The sequence below is a fragment of the Biomphalaria glabrata genome, chromosome 2 (genome assembly GCF_947242115.1).
Source record: "Biomphalaria glabrata chromosome 2, xgBioGlab47.1, whole genome shotgun sequence".
Classification (NCBI taxonomy): domain Eukaryota; kingdom Metazoa; phylum Mollusca; class Gastropoda; family Planorbidae; genus Biomphalaria; species Biomphalaria glabrata.
In genome coordinates, this window is record NC_074712.1 from 13616964 (window position 1) to 13629835 (window position 12872).

The 12872-nt window shown below is 31.5% G+C and overlaps 1 protein-coding gene across 3 annotated transcripts; it reads left to right on the top strand.

The window, feature by feature from the left end:
• Positions 1 to 1147: 1147 nt before the first annotated feature.
• LOC106078578 (zinc finger protein 287-like) lies at positions 1148 to 7968 on the top strand. Of its 3 annotated transcripts, none has more exons than XM_013239477.2 (4): positions 1148 to 1217; positions 3260 to 3529; positions 3856 to 4023; positions 4640 to 7968. In XM_013239477.2, exons 2-4 carry the CDS (start codon positions 3386 to 3388, stop codon positions 5849 to 5851), a joined length of 1524 nt encoding a protein of 507 aa, XP_013094931.2. In that variant the 5' UTR covers positions 1148 to 1217; positions 3260 to 3385; the 3' UTR covers positions 5852 to 7968. The 3 variants fall into 3 exon arrangements, with proteins under 3 accessions (XP_013094931.2, XP_013094932.2, XP_055875181.1); XM_013239478.2 differs by having other exon boundaries at positions 1206 to 1331; XM_056019206.1 differs by lacking the exon at positions 1148 to 1217 and adding an exon at positions 1390 to 1544.
• The last annotated feature ends 4904 nt before the right edge of the window (positions 7969 to 12872 follow it).

Sequence of the window (12872 nt, forward strand, 5' to 3'; positions counted from 1 at the left end):
GTTTGAATTGCAGTTCTATTGACAGTCCTACATTAGAACTCAGCTTCCCATCAAGTCTTTTCTTTCTTCTGATTGTTTTGATTACAGGGAATCCGTAGTATTCACTACCTTCTTTTGCTCTTTAGATGGATTGGGTTTTTGTCAGTTTCTCATCATTTTGCAGATAGCATGAAAGGGTACTAATTTCTTCAGCAGCTTCCCGTATATGCAGTCCAGACTTTTGTAGTTTCTTCTGAACTATATTAATTGGGCGCAGGAGCTTTGACCAGAATTCCAGATAGGTAAAAAAAATTCTTAATTTTCCACTGCATGAAGAAGATTCTGTGCTAATATTTTTAATATTACGTCATTGTTGGTTGTTTATGTTTTGTGCGAAAGCAAAAGGATTCAAAGCATACAAAAGTGGGAAAGATCCATATCTCGTTATGCTCGAGTAGGTCTATAGAAATACTCCGATAAGCGGACTGCTGTATTCACCATCACAACTGCTGAAGAGTAGAAGACTCGGGGAATCATTCCAACCGTGACCTCCGTGTCGAAGGCGCCGTTCCAACTGATTCCAAACTATTGAAACCATCGGTAGCTGAAAATGCAGAGACATTACTCAACGAACGACAGATGTAAAGCAAAGTGAAATACGATGCAAAAGCAAGACTACCTTAAGATTATTCTGTCGGAGAGTTCGTCTAGGTCAAACATGGCAGAAAGCAGTTGCCATAAAAAAAACATTCAGCACCTATCTAGATCTTACACTCGATTCTGTAAATTTTGCTTCAAGGTTAATTAGTGTAGTCATAAAATACTCGCCATTTAGATCTATTATTTGTAAAGGTAACAAGATACCTGGAATTCGCTGTAGACTCTATATCATGCAGTTTTATTCGTGGCAACAAAGTTTAAAATGTAAAAGTAACTTTAAAAAAAACAACTTTGATCTCTGTGGGAAAAAAAATTTTAAATGTCAACGTAGGCCTACTGAGTGATAGAGATCTAGGTTTAGTCTTTGTTATAAATTTAATCCATAAATGTTGAAAAAAAAAAAGACACCCGTTAACACTATTTGTCAATCAAATATATTAATGTATGTATTTACAAATAAATTTCGGACACCCATTTGCCCCCCCCCCCCCCCAGGTGGGGATTTAAAAATTCTCCCACCCCTCCCCCCTTACGTACGCCACTGCACCATGGCACGGTGACCATGGGTTTGGAAGTCGGTAAGTCTAGCCATGCTTTTTGACTTTTTCAAAACTAGATATCTAGATCTATATAGAAATCTAGACTCTAGCAGTTAATAGGTCAGTAGAGTAAGGATGTCAAAGTAGTGCTAGGTAAATACTAGATCTAATCTAATTTATCTATGTTATTGTTAACTAGATCTAAAGTTGACTAAACTAGACTAGAGTCAGTGGAGTAGAGCTAGACATTCTAGCTGATTAGTATGATTCTCTGTAGACTGTAGATATATTAATAATTAATATAGAGTCTATGAAAGTCTTTCTTATAGTATAATCTAGATCTATGACTAGATTGACTAGATCTATGTATGTCTTAGTTGTCTATTATTACTATTATTAATACTTAAATTACTAGATATACGTACTCGGTTATAGTTATAATACTTTACTAGAGTAATAGATCTAGAATCTAGATCTCTATACAACTATGCTGACTATACTCCTATACTCATTGTAATTGTAGGATTATACTGTCTTTCTATACTTCTATAGTCTATATTATATAGTCATATATATTATATATGATTATGATAATCTACATGAAATGGTCTTAAAATTCAAAAGGGGTCAAATAATAATAAAACCAAATTGATATTTTATTTAGAGAAAAAATATCAGGATAAGTGTAGAAAGAGAAATGGGAATGTGCATGAAGGACTAGCTTTCTAAATTTTGGTTGGGGGGTGTCAGTAAAAGTGCTACTGAAATCGACAGGCTCAAAATGTAAGACTGTGTATATGTCGAAGGCACTTTATGAAGCAGATCTTTCCAAATCAAGTCTATGTAGGAAAAATTAGAAATAGGGGTTCCAGAGAGAGAAAGAAAGAGATCAGGCTGTGAATTTTCATTGAAACTGATACACTAATTCACAGGCTAATTCACGTGCTAAAAATGTATGTTATGTTGATAGTTAAAATGTGGCCCATTTTTATTTAATTAAAAAAAGGAAAAGAAAGGGGTAATCCAGCCTATGAACAATTCTTGCCATAACAAACAATGAAAGGCCTAAGAACAAATCAATGGGCTTAGCTGGTGCCTACTGCTAGTAATATTATTTTAAAAAAATTAAAGACCTTGTGATCTCTTAGGGAGATGATGCAAAGGTCACCCGTTTCTGTGACCCACGGTAACCGAGGGTGTCATGTGGCCAGCACAATGATCAACCGCCTTTACTTTTCCCCAACTTAAGTCAGGTACTAATTACTGCGGGATAGACTCAGGGGCGCCCTAAAGATGCCAAAAGTAAAAATCCCAGGAACCTGGGATCCCCAGTTTGGAAGCCAAGCACTTTACCACTCAGCCACCACAACTCCTAGTAATATTAAAGTAATATTACAAATGATCTAAATTTGTGCAAGTAGAAATATTTTTACTAAATTATTTTTTGTTTAGTTTTATAGTGCTATTTCCTGCTTTAGCGTTTTAGATGTGCAATGATTCTATCACTTGTCTGGACTATTTGGGAAAAGGGGTGGCAAAAAGAATGAGGTATCTGGGTGAATGTAATCAAGATCACTTTTTAAATGCATTTTATATATGAGCTCAAGCCAATAACTAACCACTGTGCTAGAGATGGGCTTAAAAAAATAGAATGTATTGTAGTTATCTATCATTAGTTTCAAACCTTTTTGTGTTTACCTAATTCTCTACACAAAGTGAATTAACCAGACTCTCTTTTGGTTTCATCAACCTATCCTACCAAAAACAAAGCCCTCTTTTCTGTTACTTTAGAAACACACATTCCTTAGTTGTCTGCAAAGTAATATTCACTTAATATTTCCATTAATTACACATAAATTCACTTCTAAACGCCGTCTCTTCAGAAGACCAGTTAGTCCTACAAAATTCCAAACTCTTGTAAATATTGACTAGTAGTTACAGTTTCATCTCAGGTTTTTCTTGTTTGTTTTTTTTTTGTTGTTGCAACAACTTGGCAGAGTTTAACTTTCTATACCAGTATTGATAAAAATTTACATTCATAGAAGTTTACTATTTCCTTTGTTTGTTTTTTTATGTTGCAGGAATAGCCATTGTTGTTATAGTATAGCCTCACAATTATAATGACAAAATTGGATTTATAAGCTGACAAATGTCATTCAAAAATTGTTTAAAAGTTTAAGCATAGATTGCTTTCAGAAACTCTTATCATGGATGAAATGAGGCATGACTTTACTAATGAACTTAAAACTATCCTAAAAAGTGAGAAGATAGATTGGTCATTAGAATCTGAAATGACTGACGGCAGTTCCATGTATGAAACTTCTAAATTACATTTAGAAGAACAGACACAGGTAAGACACATATTTTATTTATTACCTACGAAATTAAAAATTGTTTTCTCTAAGCTTTATTTGAAATAATTTGGTGATGCATTTTTTTCCATTTAAAGACAAAACAATTTTGACCATGCTTAGATATGTTGGCACTTTTTAAATATGTATATAAACATAGGTTGAAGAACCAAGATCATTTATCTTATAGAATCAAGAAGTAATTATCTTAATAAAAAGGGACACTAGAAAAATATAGTCCCTTCACAGCTATGTTGAAAATGAGATTTTAATTTATAACTTTAATTCTGTTGGTTTAATTTATAACTTTAATTCTGTTGAGAAAGAAATCTGAAGAACAAATTCATTCAATGCCAATGATAGATGAGTTGAAACAAGACTTTACCAATGATCTATGCAATGTTATGAAAAATGAGAAGACAGAAATGTCTTTCCTTCCAGAGACATCTGGATTCAGCTTCATTCGTCAAACCTGGGAATCAATTTTATCAGAGGTAGGACAATATTTTATTTATATAAATAATAAATTCTTTAAAAACTGCAGACTATTTAAAACATGACTTGTAACATATTATAATAGCAGGACTAAGGTACCAATGTTATTATGAGAAGAAGGTGAAGAAAATATAGTGAAACATAGGTAGGCCCAGATGAGGATTTAAATATTGACCTTGACCCAGTGCCATCGCCTAGCAACAACCAGATTCCAAACTACATCCACTTTTGCTATCTCACTCTCTAAAAGAAAAAAACGCTATTATTATATGTTAATGTCATGTTTATTCATAAATTGTTTTAGAACTGAAAGCAAACATTTGTTTAAAACTTTCTTTGAGCAGAGTTTGCATAAAGCTGGTACGCTGTGGATCTATTTTAAATTTAATTATATAACTGATCCAAACTAATTGATACAACAACAGGTTATATAAGCTTTGTGATTTTAAAAAAAGTATTTTTTGTTTTTCTTGTTGACTGAAGAGAATGAAATATTAAAAACTTATTTAAGTATTCTCTCAGTCTTCTGTATTTGTTGAAGAATTTCATTTTCTAATAGGAATAAAAGAATATTACTTATTATTTTAGTCAAGTCTTATTTGTTTCACTTTACAGCAAAAAATATATCCAAATCAAGATATGGTTTCAAACCAAGATAAACCTAGAAACTCTCCTAACAAAGATTTGCATGCTGGAAACTTTAAAGATGAAGAACAATATAGTTCAAATGAAAATAGAACTCTCCAGCTGGTTTCTGCTGAAAAACAATGCTCTACTTCATCAATCTCTAAGAACCATAAATTAATGCATTGCTTTAGAAAAACATTTAAGTGTGACTTGTGTCAAAAACAAATGTTTCATAAATCTAGTTTAAAAGCTCACCTAGCATTTCATTGTGGAATAAAAAAATTCAAATGTCAAATTTGTCAAAAAGAATACACTTCCTCCTCAAATTTAAAAATGCACGAGATGATTCATTCTGGTAAAAAGCCATTTAAATGTCAAATTTGTCTAAAAGAATTTACCCTATCCTCTAGTTTAAAGCAGCATGAAAATATTCATTCTGGTAAAAAGCCATTTAAATGTCAAATTTGTCTAAAAGAATTCTCTGCCTCCTCTACTTTAAAAAATCATGAGATGATTCATTCTGGTAAAAAGCCATTTAAATGTCAAATTTGTAAAAAAGAATATACCAGGTTGTCTAATTTAAAGCAGCATGAAAATGTTCATTCTGGTAAAAAGCCATTTAAATGTCAAATTTGTAAAAAAGAATTTCATCGATCCTCTTATTTAAAGCAGCATGAACATATTCATTCTGACATAATGCCATTTAAATGTCAAATATGTCTAAAAGAATTCTCTTCCTCCTCTACTTTAAAAAGTCATGAGATGATTCATGGTGGTAAAAAGCCATTTAAATGTCAAATTTGTAAAAAAGAATTTACCAAATCCTCTAATTTAAAGCAGCATGAAAATATTCATTCTGGTAAAAAGCCATTTAAATGTCAAATTTGTAAAAAAGAATTTACCCTATCCTCTAATTTAAAGCAGCATGAAAATATTCATTCTAGTAAAAAGCCATTTAAATGTCAAATTTGTAAAAAAGAATTTACCCATTCCAATAGTTTAAAACGGCATGAAAATATTCATTCCGGTAAAAAGCCATTTAAATGCCAAATTTGTCTAAAAGAATTTTCTTTCTCCTCTAATTTAAAAAGACATGAGATAATTCATTCAGGTAAAAAGCCATTTAAATGTCAAATTTGTCTAAAAGAATTCTTTGCCTCCTCTACTTTAAAAAGACATGAGATGATTCATAAGTGCTAAAAAGTCATTTAAATGTCAAATTTGTAAAAAAGAATTTACATAATCCTCGTATTTAAAGCAGCATGAAAATATTTATTCTGTTAAAAAGCAATTTAAATGTCAAATTTGTTTAAAAAGCATGAGATGATTCATAAGTGGTAAAAAGCCATTTAATTGTCAAATTTGTAAAAAAAAAAAAAAAAAAAAAAAGAATTTAGTCAATCCTCTAATTTAAAAGAGCATGAAATTATTCATTTTGATGAAAAGCCATTTTAATGGCAAATTTGTCAAAGCAAATTCACTACATCATCAGCTTTAAAACATCATAAAGCAGCTGGTATTTTGTGCCTGCCACATGACACCCTCTTAACTGTGGGCCACAGAAACAGATGCCCTTAACATCATCTGCCCTATAGATCATAAATTCTGACATGGAACGAACAAGCTATTTCAATGCTTAATTAGTCTAAAATAATTCACTCATTCCTCAAAATTAAAACAGCACAAGATGATTCATTCATTCTGGTGAAAAGCCATTTGAAAGTAAAATGTAAAAACAAAATCAATTTTTAAACAGCACCAGATGATTCATTATGCTAAAATATCATTGTTCAATTTGTGAAAAAAAAATCACACAGTTCTCTAATTTAATGAAAACATGAGGCTTCATTTTGGTACAAAGCCAGTTACATGAAATTTTTCTCAAAAGAAACTCACTCATTCCTCATTTTTTTAACGGCATGAGATGATTTACATATTTATACACATAAAATGGCGATTCTTTAGCAGATAAGCTGTTTTGTGTACTTGAGTTTGCAAAAACAATTTTCATTGTCACAGGGCAGAAACTTTTTCTGTGTGGGCATGTTAAAGACAAAGTTTTTATTGTCAGTAAATATCAATAGCATGAAAGATTGAGCAACAGCTGCTAACAACACATAGGAAGGGGACATCCTGAAGCTCTTTTGGGAGGAATTTTCAAATCAGCTTGATGCTGTCCTGGTAGTGGTGGTCACATTGAGCAGTTTGCACTAAAAACTTGAAGTTATTTAAGAAATTAGTGTCCTATCAGGCATCATTTTTCTTTAGTTTTAAATATAGCACAATGGTTTTGGCATATTTTTTTTGAAGCATCATGTGTGTATATATACAGTTCAGGTGCATTACATTAATGTGCACCTTAACTGATATTTATTCAGATTCATCCAGAATGGATTATTCCAAATGTCACTTACATTATTTAATTTTTGGGGGGGATAAAACTAGTGATTCTAAGACTGAGGATACCAAACATATGCTTATAGTCCAAATATTCAGAAAGCTTCACATTTGTTCAAATTTTTTTCTTTTTTTTTTTTGGCCTTCATAATCCAGTGTTTTTGAAGGCCATTTCAAGAATTTCTTATAGACTCCCAAAGATGAAAGATAGCACTCTACTTGTTGTTTAGACTAAGACTTAGGTCCTCCCGGGCCTTTCGGAGCATTGGGCGGTTAGCTTTCTCCATAAAGATCTGTCACTGGCAACTTGATGTTTAAGTTGTCATAAAATGTTTTCATTTTATTTACTTGCTCTGAATGGTGCATCTGATCATTTTTAGCATATTTAAAAAAAAAACAACTCTCTGTTTGTCTAAATGTGGGGTATTAAATATCTACAAGAATTAGTTATGATAAATAATACTTTATTTCAATATTTTGAACATTAAATAACATGCCATGGTTTACTGTAACACAAAAATAATTAGGCTTGTCTTCAGGTCCGAAGATTAATGAGGAATGCAGTATTTCCTGTGGCTATGCAGTCCCAGCTGTGACCTACATATTTTGCCATTATTCATTTAGAATAATGAAATGAATATGCGTCAATAATTACACATTTTATACCAGTATCATGTTTTAGAGAACTTTCTGGTCTTCCGATAGAATATGAAGGACATATTATTTGTTCACAATAACATGTATTACAAACTAATGTTAGTGAAAGAGACATTCAATTCATAGTTTTACTTAGATAATTTTAGGCATAATGACCTGCAAAGCCAGTTAGCTCAATACTGTTCTATGATTTAAGCCAGGCTTCTGTTTAATAGTTTTCACAATGAAATCAATTCTTTTCAAATAAACATGTAAACACTTGATGAGTTTGTTTTGTTTGTTTCATGCCTGAAATGAAGATATTATGATAATAAAAAATATGATAAATATGTTTTGAATGTCATTTAATATTGATTACACTAGACTTTCTCTGAAACACTTTGAAATGGAGTATAATGGTGATAATAGTCCAAGAATATAGATGACATAAATAATTATTGATAATATATACAAAATGTTTTTTCAATATAGAATGGAATACATATGTCAGTTGTTTTAAATTTTACTTAATGAACATAAAGTCTTGATTCAATTGAATAATGTTACAGGTCTTACAAAAGGTATTCAATTAATACCTGTACGTTTTTTTTTTTAAGAAATTAATTTATTGTTATTACGATATATTTTAATTATATATCACAGTAACAATTTTTTTAAGTAAATAATTATTGCTTAGGACATAACATGAACTTAACATATGTTGATAAATACTAAGTAATTGTTTTATTTTCTTCAAAGTCAATGATTTGAACTTATTTTTATTTAATGATTAAATGATGGTGTTGTAATAGATCTACAATACATATTATTTTTCATAAGATTGTTTTAATGGCATATTTTTGAATGACAACATTTGTAAAATTACCATATGTAAAATGCAAATTATACAAGATTAAGTGAGGATACCATTCATATTGAATTTTTGTTAGTTTGTGAGTCATCCTCTTGTTTAATTAAATATGTGGGAGAAAAAAAGGGCCCTTAGATATGAGCAGGAAATCTTGTGCTTGGTGATAAAAAGGTATTATGGGATACCGGTACAGAGAGAGTGAGTTGATGTTAGCAACTTTGCAACGCATCTAGAGTTTTTTTGTGTGCAGTGTAGCAAGATACAATAATAATTCAAATGTCAACTATGAATTACATAAAACTATGTTGTGATTATTATAATTGAGTTTTTCCTTGGGGGTTGGCCCTTAGCTATAGCTTACATTGCTTATAAATAAATCCAGACCTGGGTAGTAATAGGATTACTCATGTGGACAATTCACCAAAAAGATTCTTGTTTTTATAATTATAAAAAAAGATTCAAATTGAAAGCACCCGGTAAATATACATACCAGTATGTAGAAACATATGTGATATGATAATTTAAATAAGATAAAACTCACTTTTGTGTCTTTTTTTTTAATTATAATATTCAAATTGATAGTAACCGTATTTAAAAAGCACAGGTGATATGATAATTTAAAAATTAAAGAGATATAACTATCATTAGAGTGAACATTCACACCTTTATTTATGAACATGAGTTACTTGGTGGTTTCATCAGAAACTCTTCAGCCTACACAACCAAAACATATTATCCGCTCTCCTTTCTTCTTGATTCCTTCATAAATACACTCCACAATACATGGCAACATGCTAGTCTACAACGCCTGTACATGTATAGTGAGCGCTATTAGTTTTGGTGAGGAGTTGTATAGTAAAATGGTACAAAAATTGAGAGCACAGTGGATAGTCATTTGTCATGGGAATAATTTATCGTAAACCAATTGTTAGTGAGTCATTTGGCATGTGAACCAATTGTTAGTGAGCCATTTGTCATGTGAACTATTTGTCATGAACAAGTTGTCGGTGAATGATTTGTCGGGTGAACGATAAGCCGCGTTTTTCGAAAGCCAAATATCTTTTTTTTTTTTTAAATAAATATCTAGTTTTTTGGTGTATCGTGTGTACAAACTAGAGGAAGTGTTGATGAGCTCATTTTTAGCGGCCCCCGGAAGAGGAAAAGCCGCTGTTAGTTTTGTGTGGTCTGACTGTCCATCCGTCCTTCAATCCCGTTTAGATCAAAGAAACTAGAAAAGATATTGAACAGCCGACATAATGATATTTTAGATCTTGCTACGTTCTGGTGCAATGGCTTCTTTATTCTGAAAGCGAACTGTTTAATTTTTTAAAATTAAATACCGGTATTACAGTTAATACTAAAGACGTTGTTTTTTTTTTTCAGAAAAAAATACACCACATCCTTTTAATATAAAACTTCAGACGAGGTAAATGTTTATAATAAGCTATTAATCAAGGTGCACGAGTTCGAATCCCGACTTGAGCAGGAATCCTTTGAAGGACATAATGGTAGAAAGTTTTTTTTTTGGTTACCTCCTACACGTGAACAGTGTTGGTCGTATATATTTAAAGCTGTTCATTTGAAACTTGACAAGCGTTTTACTGATCAATACCATGTTTCATAAATTACACCGTAAGCCTAGTTATTAAAGTGTGTTTTTTCGGTCCTCATTTGTAATGTTTTATCCATCTTTTTCCCCTCCTTTAGGTGTGAAGATGTCTGGTAACCTTATCTGGGGTCTTATGATCTTATGGACTGTCTAGACTACTCCAGAACTTTCTTTTTTCTACACTTGTTTTTTGTATTTGTAATACTTAGATTAACACTTTGGAGCTAAAATAAATAGCAAATTTAAACAAGGTTACAAAGACAATTTGTGTGGAAATACTCAACTCAAAATCGGCCCCCAAAGTGGTCTACCCAGGCAGGTAAAAAGGCAGGTTTCAATATTTTCAGAAAGAATATCAGAATGAAATTCTATCAAAGGCTAATGACAGACAAGAATGAAAAAGGAAGGTTGACAGATCTTGTGTGGTGCCCCAACGGCCCAGCAAACTAAGGGATAGATGAAAGTGAAGTTAGATGTGATCCTGGTCTAACTGATGTAATATGATGACTATCTAATTGATCTGTAAAGGGTCAATCTCTTATTCAAAGCCTCAAGAAAAAAAATTTCCGTAAAAAAAAAATTTCTTTAGTAATAATTCAGTTTTTTCCAAAGTGGTCTATATAGACCCCCAGGGGTCTACGAAGACTTCCAAGGGGTCTACGAAAGTGAAAAAATAAATTGGGGGTCTATAAGATGTCCATGGGGGTCTACGGTAATATATTTCATTTAAGCAGGTCATGACTTTAATTTTTACATCCCATTAACGTAATTCTTTCATACATTAATATATGAATTGTAACTTAGTTAATCCTTTAAATATTTATCCTGCTATTCAAACAAAAAGTTGTTGTATTTAATTTCAATACTTATTTAAATATCTTAATTTTGTCAACGTGTAACGTATGTTAAACAAATAAAATGTAGACTGTAGGCCTACAAGGTTGTCTCTTTAGAATTGGGATTCATATATAGCCTACCTTCCTTATCAAACAAGCGGTTGTCTAAATGACTTTCTATGACGATATGAAACCAATTACGCTGGAGGATCTATTGAGACAATGCCACATTGACAGAATATGTAAATATTTGAAAACCTTGCGAACACTAAAAAAAAAACACGTTCTGAATAGACCCACAAAATCTCTGTTCGACACCATATAGACAAAATGATTGTTTGTGTGCGTCTTACAAGATCTCTTTACTTTTAGCAAAATACGGAAAACACTATAGGTAAAACATTAATTTTACCAGCCGTTGTAGTTTTAAAAACTGTTTTATACAAACCTACATCTGATATTATTAAAAGAATTTCTTTAAGCAACAATACAGTTCAATGGCACATCAGTGGCATGAGTTATCAAATTTATTTCCAAACGTTATATATATACAGTTTGGATCAGCGGTGTCACAGACTCTGATAGGCTGTGGTGCTGTGTGATGCAAACTGCTTAAGGATCGCCGGCTCCTTATTTTTTTTCTCAGGATTGACCCACGAAACATTTCCCATGTTGGGTATAGTTGCAAGGCAGAAGAGTTTTGAATGTACTTTCTTCTTCTGTTAGACGGGTAGCAAGCCAAGTCTAATGATTCACTCCTGCTCGTAGCTTCCTGGTTTATGTGCCAGTTACTCGGAACCAATATCTGAACTACACGTGAAAGATAAAAAAAAATACACCACTGCTCTTTGCGAAAACTTTTAGAATGATACTTAAGGAAAATTAATTAATAATGATTAATAATAATTGGAGGACTACTTCATAAACCACAACTCCTGTATGAAACATAATATCTGTACCAACGGATGTTAGACCTGCAAAATATTTTTAAAAAAAATCAACTGTGTTTGGTGATTCCAGTAATAAATATTAATTGTTATTTTAATTGGTTTAAATTTGAATTTTATCAATGAAAAGATTTATGTCTATAATGATGATGTAGCTTAAAATTACATTTTCACTTTTGAACTCGCTACAGCTAGAAATTAATTTAAAAAAAAATGGAGTTGATAAATTAGCAAAAATGCAATACAAGGTAACAGGGGGTCTACGAAAACCAGAAACCATGGCAAGGGGTCTATGAGACAAAAAAGTTTGTGAACTACGTATGCTTTAGTTTAGCATTCAAAGTCCGTTTGCTGCTGTTTACGCGATAATAAAAAAAAAAAAAAAAAAAAAGACTAGCCTACTTATAAATAGTTGTTTTAAATTATGATACACTTATATGCATACTAAATAGATTTTTTCTCTTAAAAAAAAAAAACTTTTTTTTTAAACGTACCGGTAGTAGTTAGGATGACAGAACTTACTTAAGTTAGCATAAGTGTAAAAAAAAAAAAAACTTTTTTTTTTAACAAAAAAAATCTAAAAGCATTTGCATAAATGTGTTAAAAGTTTTTAAAAAAATTGTCATCTCCCGTACCAAATAGCCTCCCGTGTTTGTTACTATAGTGAATAGTTGTTTAAAAAAACTGCTTGTTGATTTTAAAATTACATTTTTCGCTTTCATGAAAGAAGAAAAAAATACCAGTTGCATCAGAACTTTGAATGATTTAAAATATCCTGATGTCTGGTTTTCAATACCTTTTCTAGTTTACGGGACGGACTGACGGACAGACAGACCACACAAAATTAATAGCGTCTATTACCCTTTTGGTGGCCCGTAAAAAGTAAAGTTCCCCTTTCACACCTTGTAATATATGGGATAGATGA

Bases quoted from the DNA above. Each gene is read 5' to 3' on its own strand.
- LOC106078578 (XM_013239477.2), top strand. From the start codon at position 3,386: ATGGATGAAATGAGGCATGACTTTACTAATGAACTTAAAACTATCCTA. The intron at 3,530-3,855 runs GTAAGACACATA...CTGTTGAGAAAG, and splicing joins ATTTAGAAGAACAGACACAG to AAATCTGAAGAACAAATTCA. The intron at 4,024-4,639 runs GTAGGACAATAT...TTCACTTTACAG, and splicing joins GGGAATCAATTTTATCAGAG to CAAAAAATATATCCAAATCA.